Source organism: Catharus ustulatus, chromosome 18 (assembly GCF_009819885.2).
Source record: "Catharus ustulatus isolate bCatUst1 chromosome 18, bCatUst1.pri.v2, whole genome shotgun sequence".
In the NCBI taxonomy this organism is placed as follows: domain Eukaryota; kingdom Metazoa; phylum Chordata; class Aves; order Passeriformes; family Turdidae; genus Catharus; species Catharus ustulatus.
In genome coordinates this window covers 11,537,661-11,552,469 of record NC_046238.1, presented here as the reverse complement: position 1 = coordinate 11,552,469, position 14,809 = coordinate 11,537,661, and the positions used below count along the sequence as shown (strand labels likewise).

The following is a 14,809-nucleotide window of genomic DNA, read 5'->3' as shown; positions in this document are numbered from 1 at the left end:
GATCTGAATTGCCTTTTAATGGTACAGCTTCCTTTCATATCAGCTGGAATCAGCCATGGAATGTGTCCTGCTCTCCCTGCCCTGCACCAGAGCAGGCAGCCCACACTGATACCCTGTGTGCACCCAGGAGCAGAGCCTTGCATTCCAAAGGTGGGACATGGAATGATGAGGGACCTCAGAGACCATCTTGTTCTGACCCTCCTGTCAGGAGCAGATCCAAGCACTAGATCCAGTTGCTCCAAGTGCCATCCAACCCATCCTTGAACATTTCCAAGCATGGGGCAGCTACAGTTTCTCTGGGTAACCTCTGCCAGGGCCTCACTGCTGTCACAGTCAACATCATCATCTTAATATGTAACCTAAATGTACTCTCTTTCAGTTTAAAGCCATTCCCTTCCAACCTACTCGGAAAACATTGCATTGCAGCTGTAACATCCCATAAGCTGAGCAGCCTGGAGGGTGCAGTTGGAGATTTTGCAGCAGGAACCACTGGCTGACATCTGGCTGCTGATGCACAGCCCCAGCACAGGGTGAGTAGTGGGACATGGTATCCAAGCAGGCAGCAGAAGTGCCTGCTCCATGTACAGATATGTCCAAATGAGATGCAGATCATTACAGCTTGCAGAATATCCATAGCTTTTTTTAAAAAACATAGGATGTAAATGCAAGCTGTAGCCCAGTTTAACAAATCATTCCTCTGCAGTGATACTGTTAAAAAACAACCAAACAAATCAACTTCTGCAGCATCAAGAATTCAAATGTACTTACATAAGAACAGTTGCAACTAGGAATGTTTTAAGCTTTCCACAGGGGAAGCTTTTTAACAAGGTTATAAATAATAGGGGAATTTTCTGACTAGCAAGAAGAAATTCAGGAACATAAGAACAACTGCTGCACCACAAACTGTTAGAAGCAGCCCAGCAGCAGCCACTCAGATCTGTATCAGAAACCAGGATTATTCAACAGGCATTTCCCATAAATCAGTTCCCTTCCAATTCTGGATGAACTGTAGTGTCTGTAAAAGTCCAATAACCTTATTTTGCTGTGCAGTAATTTCCTTATTGCCCAGGTCACACCTAGCCAAGAATGAACTCAGCTAGTCCCAATTCCAAAGGCAGCCTGACATTGAGGAACACCAGTAGTGGAATTACAAGAAGTGGAAAAGTGAAAGTCTCAGTTTAGCAGACTTGGCTCCAAACTGGTCTCTTGAGGGAACAAGAGGGAACATGGTGACAAGAGGTCATTTACAATCACTGCCTTTGCTGCACCTAATGCAGCACCAGCAGTAAGAGCTCAGTAAAAGGAGCCAGAGCACACCTGGGGCACATTTGGTAAAAGCCATTCATGTATGTCAAAGTCATGACTCTGGTTTAAGCATCATCTGGCTGTCACTTAATTCTGTGAAACTGAGCTCTTCTCAGTTCCAGACACTTCCAGGAAAAAGGTTGCATGATGCCTAAAACTTCAGCCTTTCATTTTCTCTTCTGTATTTTAAGGTTCTTACAGAGAGGAAGTTTCAATGAGCCAAATAGATGAGTTAACTTACTGCCACTTGTGAATCAAGGATTTCAAAAACATCACCAGAGTGTGACAACATCCTGCATCACTTGGTTTTGATCTTGGGCTAAGTTTATGTGATGTGAGGTGGGTGAACACCAAACCCCCTCGTGCAGGTACAAACACTCTCAGCTGCTCCATATCAGACAGGGATTTCTGAGAGGCCTTTAACAGTCTGGTTAACAGTAACTTACCTTTAAACAAGAGTAGCTGCAGGGTACCCTTTTTTAGAAGTTTCATTTCCCCAAACTCTGATATTTCACGCCTGCAGTATGATGTGATAAAAAGCAAAGTGGAGAAAAACAAGCTTGTTTTGGATACATAACTATTATTTTTTACTCATGACTTCATCAAAGCAGTGAAGACAAAAATCTCAGAAGAGCTTCTTTCACACAGACTCTCACCATCCCTTTTCGCAGCAACTGTGCAGGAGAGGAAAATGTGTGACTCCGTATTTATTTATTTTAGTTGTGCTCAGAGTTTTACAGGTAGCATCTTCCCTTTAGACCTTCTCAACAGAAATATAAAAAAGTTTGAAGCCATTTCCCCATTTCCCCCCACTCATCTCCAAAAATCAACTGGGTGAAATGCAGAAACATGTTTTGTTAACAGAGTGGTGAGTTTGGCTTACCCCAGTCTAGAGCTGGGCTTCCTGCTATGGCACAGACCTATTAGTTTGTAACTTAGAAAACCCAGCCCCAGAGTCCTGTAACTCCCACCTACTCAACAGGAAACAAATATCTTCTCTAGCAGTGACAGGGACATTCCTGGTAGCTGACACCATGCAGGGGAAACGCTTCCTGCAGCTTGAGTGAGCTGGACCTTCTGCAGAAACTGGGCACCCAATCTGTCTTCATGGGATGGAGAGGAGGCAGGGAACAAACTCTTCAAGGCAGAACAGACTCTTCAAGTAAGTACTGCACGTCCTGGTGGACATGCCTGTCTTAGCAGACGGCTGTGGCATGAGGCACTTCGGTCATGGCTGTAGAGAACTGTCCCAGTTCCATCAACAGAATCACAGGTAAATGTGTTCTCTTTCCTGTGAGAAGTCCCTGAGTTGCAGATCTAAAGGCTCTTCCCCCCAAACACACCTTGGTGTCACTAGACCACTGGAAGAAGGAGCTGAGCCAGGTCAGTAGCCTGCAGGGAAGCCCCCTTTCCGTGAGTCGGAGGCTGCAGCCCATCCGCGCTCTGTCCTGAGGATGGCCTGGACCACCGCGCCGCCGCTCACCCGCGCCGTGTCGTGCCTCCTCTGCTTCAGCTGCTGCTCTATGCCCTGCAATGCACAGCTGGGTCAGCACAGCACAGCACAAACTGCACCTGCTGCAGGTGTGATTTGCACCGTGCCTCCTCTGCTTCAGCTGCTGCTCTACGCCCTGCAATGCACAGCTGGGTCAGCACAGCACAAGCTGCAGGCTGTGACCTGCATCCCCCACAACCACCCAGGTGTCCAGGGCCTGTTAGGTAGGGCTAAATCTACAATGTTGTTCCTCCTCTTCCCTTTGCTTTCTGGGATGCCCTACTTTGGAAGAAGTGGGATTCAGAAGCTTTGATATTTGTGGTGCTCAGTGTGGGTTACCAATACTATTCTTGGTCACAGATATTCACACATTAACAGCCAGGACTGAGGGATCCTGTTTGGTAGTGGTAGAAAACACAGGACTTGTAAAGAGCAGGGCATCCTCCCCAGTGCTGGCAGATACCTCAGCTGTTACCTTCACAAGAAGCTTATTAACAGAGGAACTTCTGCAGAGTTTGATAAGAAAACTCCATTATGTAGGACTGTTTTCCCAAATACAGAGGCAACAGAGAGATGAGATATGTACAAAGGCAGATGAGAGGTATGAAATATGTACAAAGCCTGTGCCTGTCTCAGGCCTCTGGCACATGCAGTTTCTCAGGGTGAAGGAAGCTTCCAGCTCAGGTGAGTGGTCTGGAGAGAAGGCAGACCTTTCCATCAGCTCTCTGACTGACAGTACTGTGCTGACATCTCTACTGTGGATATATTTTCAAGTGTGTTTCCAGGTCCCTCTAGGCATCCACCCTTGCTAGCCCTGGATCAGGCCTTCCAGATTCATCATGAGGTTACACAAGAGGACAAGAGTTCCCTGAGCCTGGCTGGATTTAGACTGCTGGATGGTCTGGGCCCTGACGTGGTTGCTGTTTTGCAAGTCCTTTGTGCCAAGCATCACTGTAAGCAGATGCTCAGTTTCAGATATAAGTCACTCTTCAAGCACTGGCAACATACCTGTGTGACTAAAGGTACACTTTGAACAGCTTATTGTGACCCAGCACTAGACCTGTACCAGCTTTATTACTGCTCACCTGGGAACATTTGGCCAAACCTGATGATTTTCCACAATGCTTGCTTTCCCAGCACTAGGAACCCAGCCCATACAAGTCCATGTGTAGCTGAGACCAACCTCCTCTATTTGCAGCTCAAGTTCCGTGATATTGGGAAACAGCTGATCGTGAATTCTGGGCTCCTCCACCGCCTTCTTCACATCATAACCAAACCAGATGGAATTCATGATTGTCTGGGAGAAGCAAAAAGCCTTAATGTTAATTACAGTAATTTCACGAATACAAGCCGCACCAATTTGACCAAAATTTTGGTGGAAACCCGCAAGTGCGGCCAATATTCCGGGGCGGCTAATACATTAACAAAATTCTAAAAGCTGCCAACACGGAAGTGAGAGCCCGCGGCAGCCCCAAGCCAAGCTGGAGCCTGGCCGGCCCCGGCAGAGGTGGGAAAGCCTGGCAGAGGCGGGGCCAGCAGTGTGGGGGGCGGGCGGCAGAGCCTGAGCCAGCAGGGCGGGGGAGCCCGGGAGAACTGGGGCTAGCAGTGCAGGGGAGCATGGCAGAAGCAGGAAGGCCGGCGGGTGGGGCTGCCTGGCAGCGGGGGAAGCCCAGCAGAATCGGGGCCAGCAGCGTGGGGGAGCCCGGCGGTGCGGGGGCCTGCAGTGCCGGCCAGGGCGAGGAAACGCGGCAGCGGTGCAGACGGGAGGGGGCGGCCGGCGAGCCTGGTGGCGGCGGCGGCAGCCCTGCCAGCGGGGCGAGCGAAAGCGGCGCTCGCGAAAGCGGCGCTCGGCGAGCGAAAGCGGCAGCGGGGCGAGCGAACGCGGCAGCGGGGCGGTGCTGACGGGAGAGGGGGGCCAGCGAGCCCGGCGGCGGCGGCAGCACCACCCGGCCAGCCCCGCCGAGCCGTGGCGCTGAGCTGGGCCACCCGGCCCCGTCGGCAACCATGAGCGGGCCGAGCCTTCCTGGCCCCGCCCCGAGCCAGTAAAGCCCGCTATGCCGCGATCCTGTTACTAATTGGCCAATTTGTGAAAGCTGCGCACGGATTCTCGCGACGAACGAAAGTGCGGCTAATATTCGGGGTGCGGCTTATCTATTGACAAAGACAGCAACATTGTCGAGGCACCGGGGGTGCGGCTTATAATCCGTGCGGTTTGTATTCGTGAAACTACTGTACTTGTCTTCAAAGAAGTCTAACCCTTGGAGCCACACAGGCAGAGGTGCCTCAAGGATGAGCACACTAAAGGCACCATTTCTGGTTTACATGGCTTTCAGCGGTTCTTCTCTTGGCTAAGCAAAACACAGGTACATTGCAGCTTGTATATGCTTAGGAGAAGAACACAAAGAAACCATGGATGACTAAAATTAACACAGCAAAAAGACCAGATCCCTAAGCCATGGTGGCTGGATTTATGCTGCTGTAACTAAGCACACAACAGTCACCTCAACAAACACACCCACAGCTTCCTGCTATTGTACCACCAGCTCCCTCAGGCTTGGCTCACCTCTACAGGATTGAACTGCAGGCTGGAGCTGCTGGGAAGTGAGAACACTCTGAGTTCAGGGCTTAGGAAGTGGTAGTGGAAGCTTGTAGTGGTTTTTACAGACTTCTCCTCTACCTCAGCCAGAGAGCCAGATCCAGCCTGGTGCTGCTAGCACAGGGGACAGTCACTGCTGCAGTCACTCTGGGGTGGTTTGAGTGGCTGCCACAGCAGCTCACAGAGGCTCTGCCTATCAGGCCTGACACTGTGCCTGAGCAGAGTTCTTATTTAGCTTCTCTGTGTGACTCTCATCCAAAGTTTGGGATGTTGGATGGGAACAACTCTAAACTAAATAGGCTCATGGAGATCCAGAGAACAGAACCCAGTCTTGTGCAAGCAGTAAGAACAACTTGCCAGAGAAGATGTCCCTAAAGGAGGCACTGGAGTCACTAAAGGAGGCAATTTAACAGCAGACCTTTTGTAGCCCTGGCAGGAGTTGGTGTTGGGAGGTCTGGCCCTCAGAATGCCAGGCAGGCACCTCCTTTTGAAGCCCCTGGCCCTCAGCAGAGGGCCACAGCCATGATCCTGTCACAGGTGCAGATAGGCATCCCCCCAAATGCTGCCTCTCCCATTTTGCCTCGTGTTGCCCTGCATTTGCCCACACCATCACGTACCAGTGCTGTTGCTGTAGTTATTTTTGTTCCTCCAGAAGCACCGACCACCATCTTCACCTTTTTCATTTTATCCACCAAAATGGAGGGGCACATAGAGGACATTGGCTGTTTACCTGTTGGGCACATAGGCACAACACAGAGGCTCAGCTTTCTACCTGCAGCTCACAGACTTCCAGCTATTGCTCCATGTCTAAACCCAGAGCCTCAGTGTCCGCCTTCCTGACTCAGCTCCTGCTGAGGGATCCCACCATGCCCTGCACTCATCTCTTGACTCTCTCCCACCCCTGTCCTCTGCAGGTCCCAGACCTGACCCATGGCACAGATGCTGCAGTGTGAGCATGCACAATGCAGCCAAAAGACTGAGTCAGGAAGGTCATTTACAGCTACCTGGAGCTATGAAATTTGCTGGAGAAGGAGGGAGCCCAAATCCATTGATTATGTAAGGTGAGCTGAAGTCATCCATTTCATCATTAAATATGATTCCGCTCACGCTGGATCGTACATCAGAGCCAAAGCTGGAGAAAACAAATAGTCAAAGTCAGGTCAAAACCACAGCAAATCTAGGCAGAGCTTCACTGAATTTACTGCAGTGTGAAACCTGGGATTTGATTGGAGTAACGCTCCACTCCCTCCCATTGTAAAGGACTTTCTGTCACCCCTAGGGGGAAGGAAGCAGTTAATACCGTGAGTACACAGCTACACAGAGGAAAGGCAGCACAGAGCCCTTCCTACAGCTCCTCTGAGAGGATCCCATGGGGAAAACCAGCACAGCACCTCAGTACAACTACTGTCCCTTCCAGGTGGGCAGTACTGCTCTCCATTCACAGGCAGCACAGCTCAGAGGTTGGCACATTTGGGAATGACTGGGGGTTTGCTTAGATGTGTCAAGCTGGAGACATTTTCTATGGATAAAAATAAGTTCATGCCCTGGCTCCAGGCCATATCAGCTCCTTCTGACAGCACTCACAGCCAAACACTGCACTTCCAGGCCAGCTGTATTAGCTCAAATTCCTTCCAAAAGCCTGGGATATCAGAACCAGCAGCAATAGCTCTGCCTATGAGAAGATCCAGATGCGTGAGTGTTGTGGTGGAACTCAGCATGAGAGAGGACACATCATGTCCTCTGACACCAGCACGAGGCCTCAGTGTTGAGCACTGACCTGCAAGCTCAGCAGAAGTGCCCCTCAGCAGCACTGCTGACCCCTGCCCCGCCCCAGAGGTGACAGCTCAGTGGTGTTTGATACCAACCCCAGAACCAGCACTAGGAAGATGGCAAAGGCCTACAGGGAAGGAATGTCTGAGCTCATACTATTGGTTGATGGTGCTGGTGGCGGACACAGCACTGCCATCATCAGCCACAATGGAGATGTGGGATGTACCGGCATTGTCTCCAGTGTAATACACGGGCTCATAGTAGTCAACTGGATGGGAGGTGTTGTCTGTGATTTTCCTCCGGAGACCATCCGCAAAGAACTCAGATGTCATGTTTCTGATTGCCTGTCAGAGAAATCCAGTGCAGTTACTCAGCAGACTTAGAGACATGTAGTTGTGAGGCTGATACCCAATACTTCAGACCACAGAACAGCCAAATCCCAGCAGTGAGGCTACAGTTTTCCCCCAGGGGCCTTCCATCTTGGAAGATGGACATTGTACCAAAAGATCATTTTAAGCTATCATGGGAGCAGCTGTTACAGTCACCCCTTTGTGTAGAAGTTAATCAGCATCCATTATTGCAGTGCTATGGAATGCTGCGAGGGAAGCAGGGCTACACTTCATTCAGGGACAAGAGGAATGGGATTGGATTGAGAGCACAAGGCAAAGTCTGACCAGAGCTCTGTAAATTGAAAATTTATGTTCATCAAGCTGGGCTCAGAGTCTGCTGTGTTTGCAGGCACAGAAGTAAAGCACAAGGTGTAAAGCTGGGACAAGCAGTCTCACTCCTTCCCATCTCTTTCTCCATTTTACTACAGGCAGGACTCTGGTTAGAGAGCCACAAGGATGATTGGAATACAGTGAATAAAGCTTCAAACACTACAAACACAGGCAGGGTTAGACCTAAATGTACTCCATCTCTCCTGATGAATTGAGGAGTTTGCTTTTCCTTACAGCAGAAAGGTTGCCTCCATTTATAGCCCTCACAGCTCAGCCTTGAGCCACACAGGACATCACTTTTTGACTCAGGGCTGTTTCAGTGCCTGCCAACAGCAGGTGGCTCAGAGCACCCAGAAACTTTAAGCCATGTTCCAGTCAGCTTTGTTGTTGCAGAAAGAAAAGGTTTTTTCCAGGTACCTCTGTAATGTTGACAAATTTTGGGTCTCCCAGCAAAGTCCTCTTGGCATAGGCAAAGCGAAAGGCCTCCACGATGCGGTGGTAGGTCAGACCTTTCTCCTCCGTGGTTTTGATGCTGGCAGCAGAGAAATTATATCCTGGCAACAGAGGACAAACAAGTGTGGACACAAAGCACAGGGTCAATGAATTGCTAATGCACCTGTGTCAAATGTATAGTCTTGAAGCCCAGTCTCTACAGAGATGCAGCCACTGGACTCTCCTGATCTCCACATGGAGAACTCAGGAGCTCTGGTCGTTTTGAGCACTGTGGGAGTCATCAGTGGAATTTGTACTTGCAGAGGTGTTTTCCAAAGAAGCCCCAAGTACATGTTAGGTTCCATCCATGCAAGTATCAGGGAAGCTCCCCTAGCAGGAAAATATTTTTCCTCTTGCACCTGTATTTCAGGTAGGAAGGCAACATCCCTGAGTTGACAGCAGAAGAGGAATGTTTCTGCATCTCTGATCTCTACTGGGCTCTCAGACTTCTCTCCTGCTGGAGGGCTGTCAGGGAGGCCTTGCTCCCCCAAGAAAGGTGATTTCTTTGGAGCTCTCCCAGCTCCTGCTGCTCTGTGGCACTCTCACCTTTCAATATGTTGAAAATGAGGGCCAGAACTGGGCCACTTAGGGGGGCACTGGGTGTGTAGAGGGTGAACTCCCCGAGTTTGATCTGCATGGGGTCCTCGATCACTGTGGCATTGTAGTCCCGCAGGTCTTCCAATGTGACAATTCCCCCTGCAAAGAGAAGGAAACTAAAGATGTGGGCTTATATGATCTCTGGTGAGAAGAGGAGGTCATACTCCATCACCCTGAATCACAGCAAGGAGTGGAGGGAATGTGGACAAATCCAAAAAGTAACAAGGTAAAGAAAGAAAAGATGTGTGCCCATGAGATTTACCCCTTGATCGATCCATCTGAGGCTCAAATAGTCTAAGCACAAAGTTGGGCTTATTTACAGCAGCCAAAACTCTGGTGATCCATCTTTTTTTTTACAAAGGACACCAGCAGTGTCAGTCTACAAAATGTCCTTAAAAATTCTGTTTACAGGAGGAAGTTGCAGTTTTGGGTGCAGATGTATTGTGGCACCCCACAGGTAAAATAATTTGAGTGTCCCATCACCTTTCTTATCTGAAGGGGGAAGACAGTAAGTAATTATCCACCACAAATAAAGCCAGTAAATTACTCTCAGGAAGTTCACCAAGTTAGCCAGTGCCGGCTGGTGAGGATAGGATACTGCCACCATCTAGTGGCACCAAGAGATCAAACAGCTCAGAGTTCACAGGAGCAGCACGTTTGCAGCGTTTTAGGGACAAACTCATTGGACTCAAGCTCTGTGAACAGCCTGTATCTACCCAGTTACAGCAGAGCTGCACAGACTTGGGAGCCTCTGTGCTACAGAAATGCACAGTAAACACTCCCCATTTCTGAGTTTCAAGCACATCTGTTAAAGTGCTTGTTTTGGGTGTCCTGTTGTCACAGATCTCAGCATTTCAGGGTTGACCTCTCCCAAGGCCTCTGCAGGTCACTGGCTCCTCCCTGGGCTCTGGGCAGTGTGGTCACTCCTGCTGCTTGGGACAGATGTCCTGGTTCTCACCTGCGCTGCTGATGTCAGCAATGATCTGCTTTGCCAGGCTTCCTGTGTAAAAGGCATCTGCTCCTTCTGTGGCTATAGTCTCATAGGTGTTGGCTAGTTTGGGCATCTTGATGGTTTCACCCTCTTGCAGAATTTTCCCTCCTTTGCAGAACACTTCACTAAAGAGAAAGGAGATTGAGAAGATCAGGTCTGAGACAAGTTCAGAACTTTGTGTATCTGTGGCAGCTGAACCAGCACGAGCGTTCATGCTGGATGCCTCTTGGAGAGAAGAGAAGCTGCCTGAGCCATGGCCCACGGGTCCTCATATCTTGGCACTGGGACATAAAATTGCATAGTGTTTTCTGACCTGCAATTCCACATGCTCAGTTTGCTCAGTGGAGCCTGCAGCAGGGATTTTCACCATAGCACCAACCTCCCTGTCCACCTGAGGGGCCAACAAGGACCTCAGGATGCACGGGAGGGGCCACAGTCCTTGACTCAGCAGTTCAGTTCAGTTCAGAGCACAGTCTATTAAGCTATGAAGTTCAAAGCTTCCACTAAATCCAGAAGTGTTTCAGCCCCTGTTCATTAGATTACTTTAAGGTAGACTGTTCCCTCTCTAGCTCCCTCATGATGGATCATGTTTGTGCTGCTGTGGACCTGCCAGATGGAAGGACAGGAGACAGGCCAGGGTGTGCATTACCAATTGGATAGGAAACAAACCTGCAGCTGCCAGAGATTTTAAGGAAAAGAGAGAATTAAGCATGATCTCCAGCAGGGCTGGACATAAACACTAAGGGTTTGTCTCTAAGAAGTGGAGGAGTATTTAAAACCCTTCAAGCTCCAAGTCTTTGCCACAACTGGATGGTCAGAGGCACTGCTTGAGGAAGGCTGATTGTAGAGTAAGGGATAATCCAAATTCCCACTGCCTGACAGCAGATGAGATGTTCAAGGAGACTGCAATTACTCCAAATGCAGGCAAGATCAGCTTGGTGCACTTACAGCACGAGGAAAAGCTGGAGACTCAGAAAACACATTGCTATTGGGCACACTAATCCCAGCACGTGCTCTAATTCCACCTTTGCTCAGACAAATTGACCTCAGGAGTAGAATTTCTCTCCCTTTAAATGTCAGGACTGAACATTCCCCATGATTTTGCACCTTTAGGTGTCAGCAGTGACACCAGCAGGCACAGTGAGTGTGGTTACTGCAGGGGAGGCACACTCCTCACGAGCACTGAAGTACTCAAACACAGGCACTCTGCAGATTGGATGCAGCCACCCCAAATTTCTCTGCATAGAACAGCAACTGCTCTACCTACCACAGCAAGGGATTGCTTTCGATTGCCTCCTCTTTTGACTTGATGGCTGCAGCAAGGCCTTTCCCAACAGGGAATCCTTCTCTTGCCAGCTTGACACTGGGCATAAACAGGTCTTTCCATGGCAGTTTGCCATGACGTTTGTGAGCCAGCTCATAGCCACGGATTTCTCCTGGAACAGCAATTGACAGTCCTCCTGGAGCAGAAAAGGCATGTGTAAGTTTTCCACAGCAAGAAAAGAAAGTGCTTGATGGAGCAGGAGATAGGGCAGGCATCTCTGGGAATTGACAGATTAACAGAATAATTTGGTCCTACATTTGTGCCTACGTATTCCAAACTGCTGAAACCCCTCTGTCCTCTTGCTGTAACTCCAGTTTGAGGGTCATTTCCCCTCAGTAGGCTCTGCACCAGAGCAAAGCTGCTCAGAACACAGAAGCTATCACAGTGAGAGGACACAGACTGTGACCTACTTAAGCCAAAAACGTTGTTGCAGCATTGTAACTACAAGTGGAACAGATTGATTCCACATCACACAGTCACGCAGTAGTTTGCTTCAATCCTGTTTTCACTTGCACCTCCCAGAAGTTCAGCACACTGCTCAAACCCCTCCAAGGTGCTGTTCCTTTTTGCTTAGAAGAGTGAAGAGAACTAGTTGGTATTTCTTTCTATTTCTTATTAGAAAATCCTTTCCTGAAAGGAAAATTCTCTGGAGGCCCCAAGCCATTAGCTGGCCACCACAACAAGTAATTTAGGGAGGACACCTGAACTGACAAAACCCAAGGTGATCCACACTAAGATTTATTGAAAGAGGTGGAAAGGAAAAATGGCACATGTGGAACAGGTCATACTCAGTGCTTTGCATTCACCTGCTTTTTCATGAAGTGAAAAGCAGAAAGTTATGGGGTCCCTAGCTACTTTAAAGGGCATTGTTTTTAGCTTCTTTATCAGGCCAGAGTTTGCAAATTGTGCAAGATATTTCCAGGATATTTCCAGATGAGAAATCCTGCACGTAGGCAAGAACTTAACCATAAGAAATGTTCAGAATGTAGACATGCTGGTAGCAGTGAATGCTGGTCCAACAAAGCAGTGAAACAGCCTTTGCCATACCTTTCAGAGACAGCTGTGTGTCATTCCCAAACATGTTCTCCGTTGCTCCTCTTGGAGCCACTTCTCTTGCATTAATGATTTCCACTTTTCCTTTAAGAGCAAGGAAAATGATGTTTAGCTCTGGACTCAGCACATAGGCATGGTCTCTGCTGAAGGACTCTGATCAACATGAGCCAATTTCTTGGCAATTATTTTGAGGACATTCCCCCAGAGGCTGTGAGCACCAGTTGTTTACCTTCTCTCAGGTAGGATAAATCATCTGCCCGAGATAGTTCTCCAGCTGTTCCAGCCCTGTCCCTTACCTGAGCTGCTGTAGATGGTGAAGAAGAGGCCCCCTCCAATGCCCATGCTGTGAGCATTCATGAGTCCCACACAAAGCAGGGCTGCAATGGCAGCATCCACCGCTGATCCTCCTCGTTTGAGGATGTCCCTGTGCAGCAGAAGGGAAGGTGACATGTGACAATGTCTCAGCTCCCTGTCAGCAGTGCATGTACCACATCAGAGCAGCTATGACAGATTCTCTGAGGCACATTTGTCCACACACCACCTATGTGTTCCTCAGGAAGTTTTGAGCTTCTGTCACCAGAGAGAACAGAACCTCAGTGTTCAATGTGCACACCAGATCAGCCCTCATTAGAGACACATCCAAAACACTGTCCAAAACAATGAGATGTGACAGAGTACATGTGGGGACAGAAATTCCACACACATTCACTACACTGTCATAAGAAATGACAGTTTTCTGAGGAGCCTTAAATCTGCAGCACTTGAGACTAGAACTGGAGCATATCTCAATAAATGTTTTTTTTAAGGAGCTAGAAAGAAAACTTTTGTTCTCATTGCTCATGGATCCAAAGAATCTTTGCTTGCTATGTTGTCTGTGAGCAAGTGCAGTAAAGCTGGTCAAGTATTGTAAAAGCCTGGGGGTTATTAGGATCTCCTCCTTCTGCAGGGAGATTAGGGATTGACTATCCATGCTGGGCAACTGCAAGGATTGCACCTGAGCACGGGGAAGCAGCAGCTGTGTCTCATGCAGAGCTGTGACACAGGGCACAATGAGGGTACCTGCCAATGATGGAGCACGGCCCCGCGTCGGTGGCCACGGCCGCCCTCCTGTACGTGTGTGCGTCCCCTGAGCGCAGCCCGAAGAACAGCCCCAGGAACAGCACCAGCCCCAGCAGCACCACGGTCACCAGGGTCACCACCAAAAAGCGTGCCTTCATCTTCCTGTGGAGAGATTCAGGATTGTCAGCCCTGCTGCTCCTTTCATATCCTCAAAGCAGCAACTATCACCCGGGTCAGAAGCTGCCTACAGCAGGCAGGAAACATCACATACTGAAAAACCTCCAGATGCATAGGCGAGATGAGAAATCCAAGGAGCAGAACACAATTCCTGTTAGTCATGGCTGACATCATCTTCAGGACAAAAAAAAATTTAAAAATTTTTAAAAATTTAACTTCAAGTAATCTGCTTTGAAATGCCATGTCTGTGGAGGAGTCTCTGTCTGGAAGGTTGCCAAGGACCAGTGCAAAACACATCTGGGTCCTTAGGTAGCAACCTTGGATAAAGCTACCTGGCACAGCCAGTGTGAGCACAGCACCCATTCCTGCCTGGGGCCCTTGGCCAGAGCACCTTCCTGATGAGGCAGGCACTTCTATGGCCAGAGCCCAGTGTTCCTGTCCTGCACTCAGTGCTCTGGGGCTGCACAGGGCTACAGCTCATGTGAGAGTGAGCACAGAAGGCCAAGGAGCTCTCTGGGCACACATGGAGATGAGCAGAGAGCTATTGAGTGGATGGAGTCACTGCCACCTTGGTGGGAGAGGCAATTCAGCAAATACAGCTTCAACAGCTACTTTCTGACCCATTTTCTTTTCCACTATGAGACTGTTCCAGCAAAATAGACCTAAATTAATCATATTGCCTTCAGAGACCATCTTCCCCCTTTGTACTGCAGCTCTGCATTTTTACCACAACTTCAGCACAATAGCCAAGGTGTTCTTTACCTTACCAAAGCATCTCCCATCCTCAGAGAAAAGCCAGTCCATGGAACTGTGGTGAAGAACAGATGCACCAACCCCACTGTGGATGCCCAGCAGCCCAAGGCAGAGGGAAGTCCAGCAGCCAGAGCAGCACTCAGTGCCCTGCAGCAGCCCACACTCAGGATAAGGCAGCAGTGAGTGTGCCAGCACTGAGCTAACTAGGGAAAACAGGCCAGGCCAGCCAAACCAAAACTGTTCTCACAGGGGGATGATTAGCAAGCAGCGCCCCCCAGCCTCAACTCCTGGCTTAAATCAGGAGATACACATTTGCTATCCAAGTCTTGTACCTGTGAGTCTCAGTCTGAACACCAAAGATGCCCATCTCCATCCAGGTAAAGCAGCTGTAAATTTACTGTACATGCTGCTCTGTAAACAAATGTCAACTGAGGTTTGTAAAAGTAAATGGATGAAACCTCTTTCCAGGTTCTAGAACCTA

At 49.1% G+C, this 14,809-nt stretch overlaps 1 protein-coding gene across 4 annotated transcripts in view; it reads right to left on the bottom strand.

Moving 5' to 3' along the window:
- Positions 1-1,997: 1,997 nt before the first annotated feature.
- The window catches only part of GGT1 (gamma-glutamyltransferase 1), a 30,802-nt gene continuing 17,990 nt past the window's right edge, over positions 1,998-14,809 (bottom strand). For 2 of the 4 annotated variants that reach the window (XM_033076093.2, XM_033076091.2), the window contains exons 2-13: positions 13,399-13,560; positions 12,636-12,763; positions 12,334-12,423; positions 11,230-11,422; positions 9,930-10,087; positions 8,921-9,070; positions 8,300-8,436; positions 7,320-7,507; positions 6,398-6,525; positions 6,011-6,123; positions 3,981-4,094; positions 1,998-2,833 (exon numbers count right to left, since the gene is read on the bottom strand). In XM_033076093.2, the coding sequence (XP_032931984.1) occupies positions 2,690-2,833; positions 3,981-4,094; positions 6,011-6,123; positions 6,398-6,525; positions 7,320-7,507; positions 8,300-8,436; positions 8,921-9,070; positions 9,930-10,087; positions 11,230-11,422; positions 12,334-12,423; positions 12,636-12,763; positions 13,399-13,556 (1,701 nt within the window). In that variant the 5' untranslated portion in view covers positions 13,557-13,560 and the 3' untranslated portion in view covers positions 1,998-2,689. Of the gene's footprint in view, positions 2,834-3,980; positions 4,095-6,010; positions 6,124-6,397; positions 6,526-7,319; positions 7,508-8,299; positions 8,437-8,920; positions 9,071-9,929; positions 10,088-11,229; positions 11,423-12,333; positions 12,424-12,635; positions 12,764-13,398; positions 13,561-14,337; positions 14,523-14,809 lie in introns of those variants that run through there. The other 2 variants (XM_033076090.2, XM_033076092.2) reach the window with 2 other exon arrangements.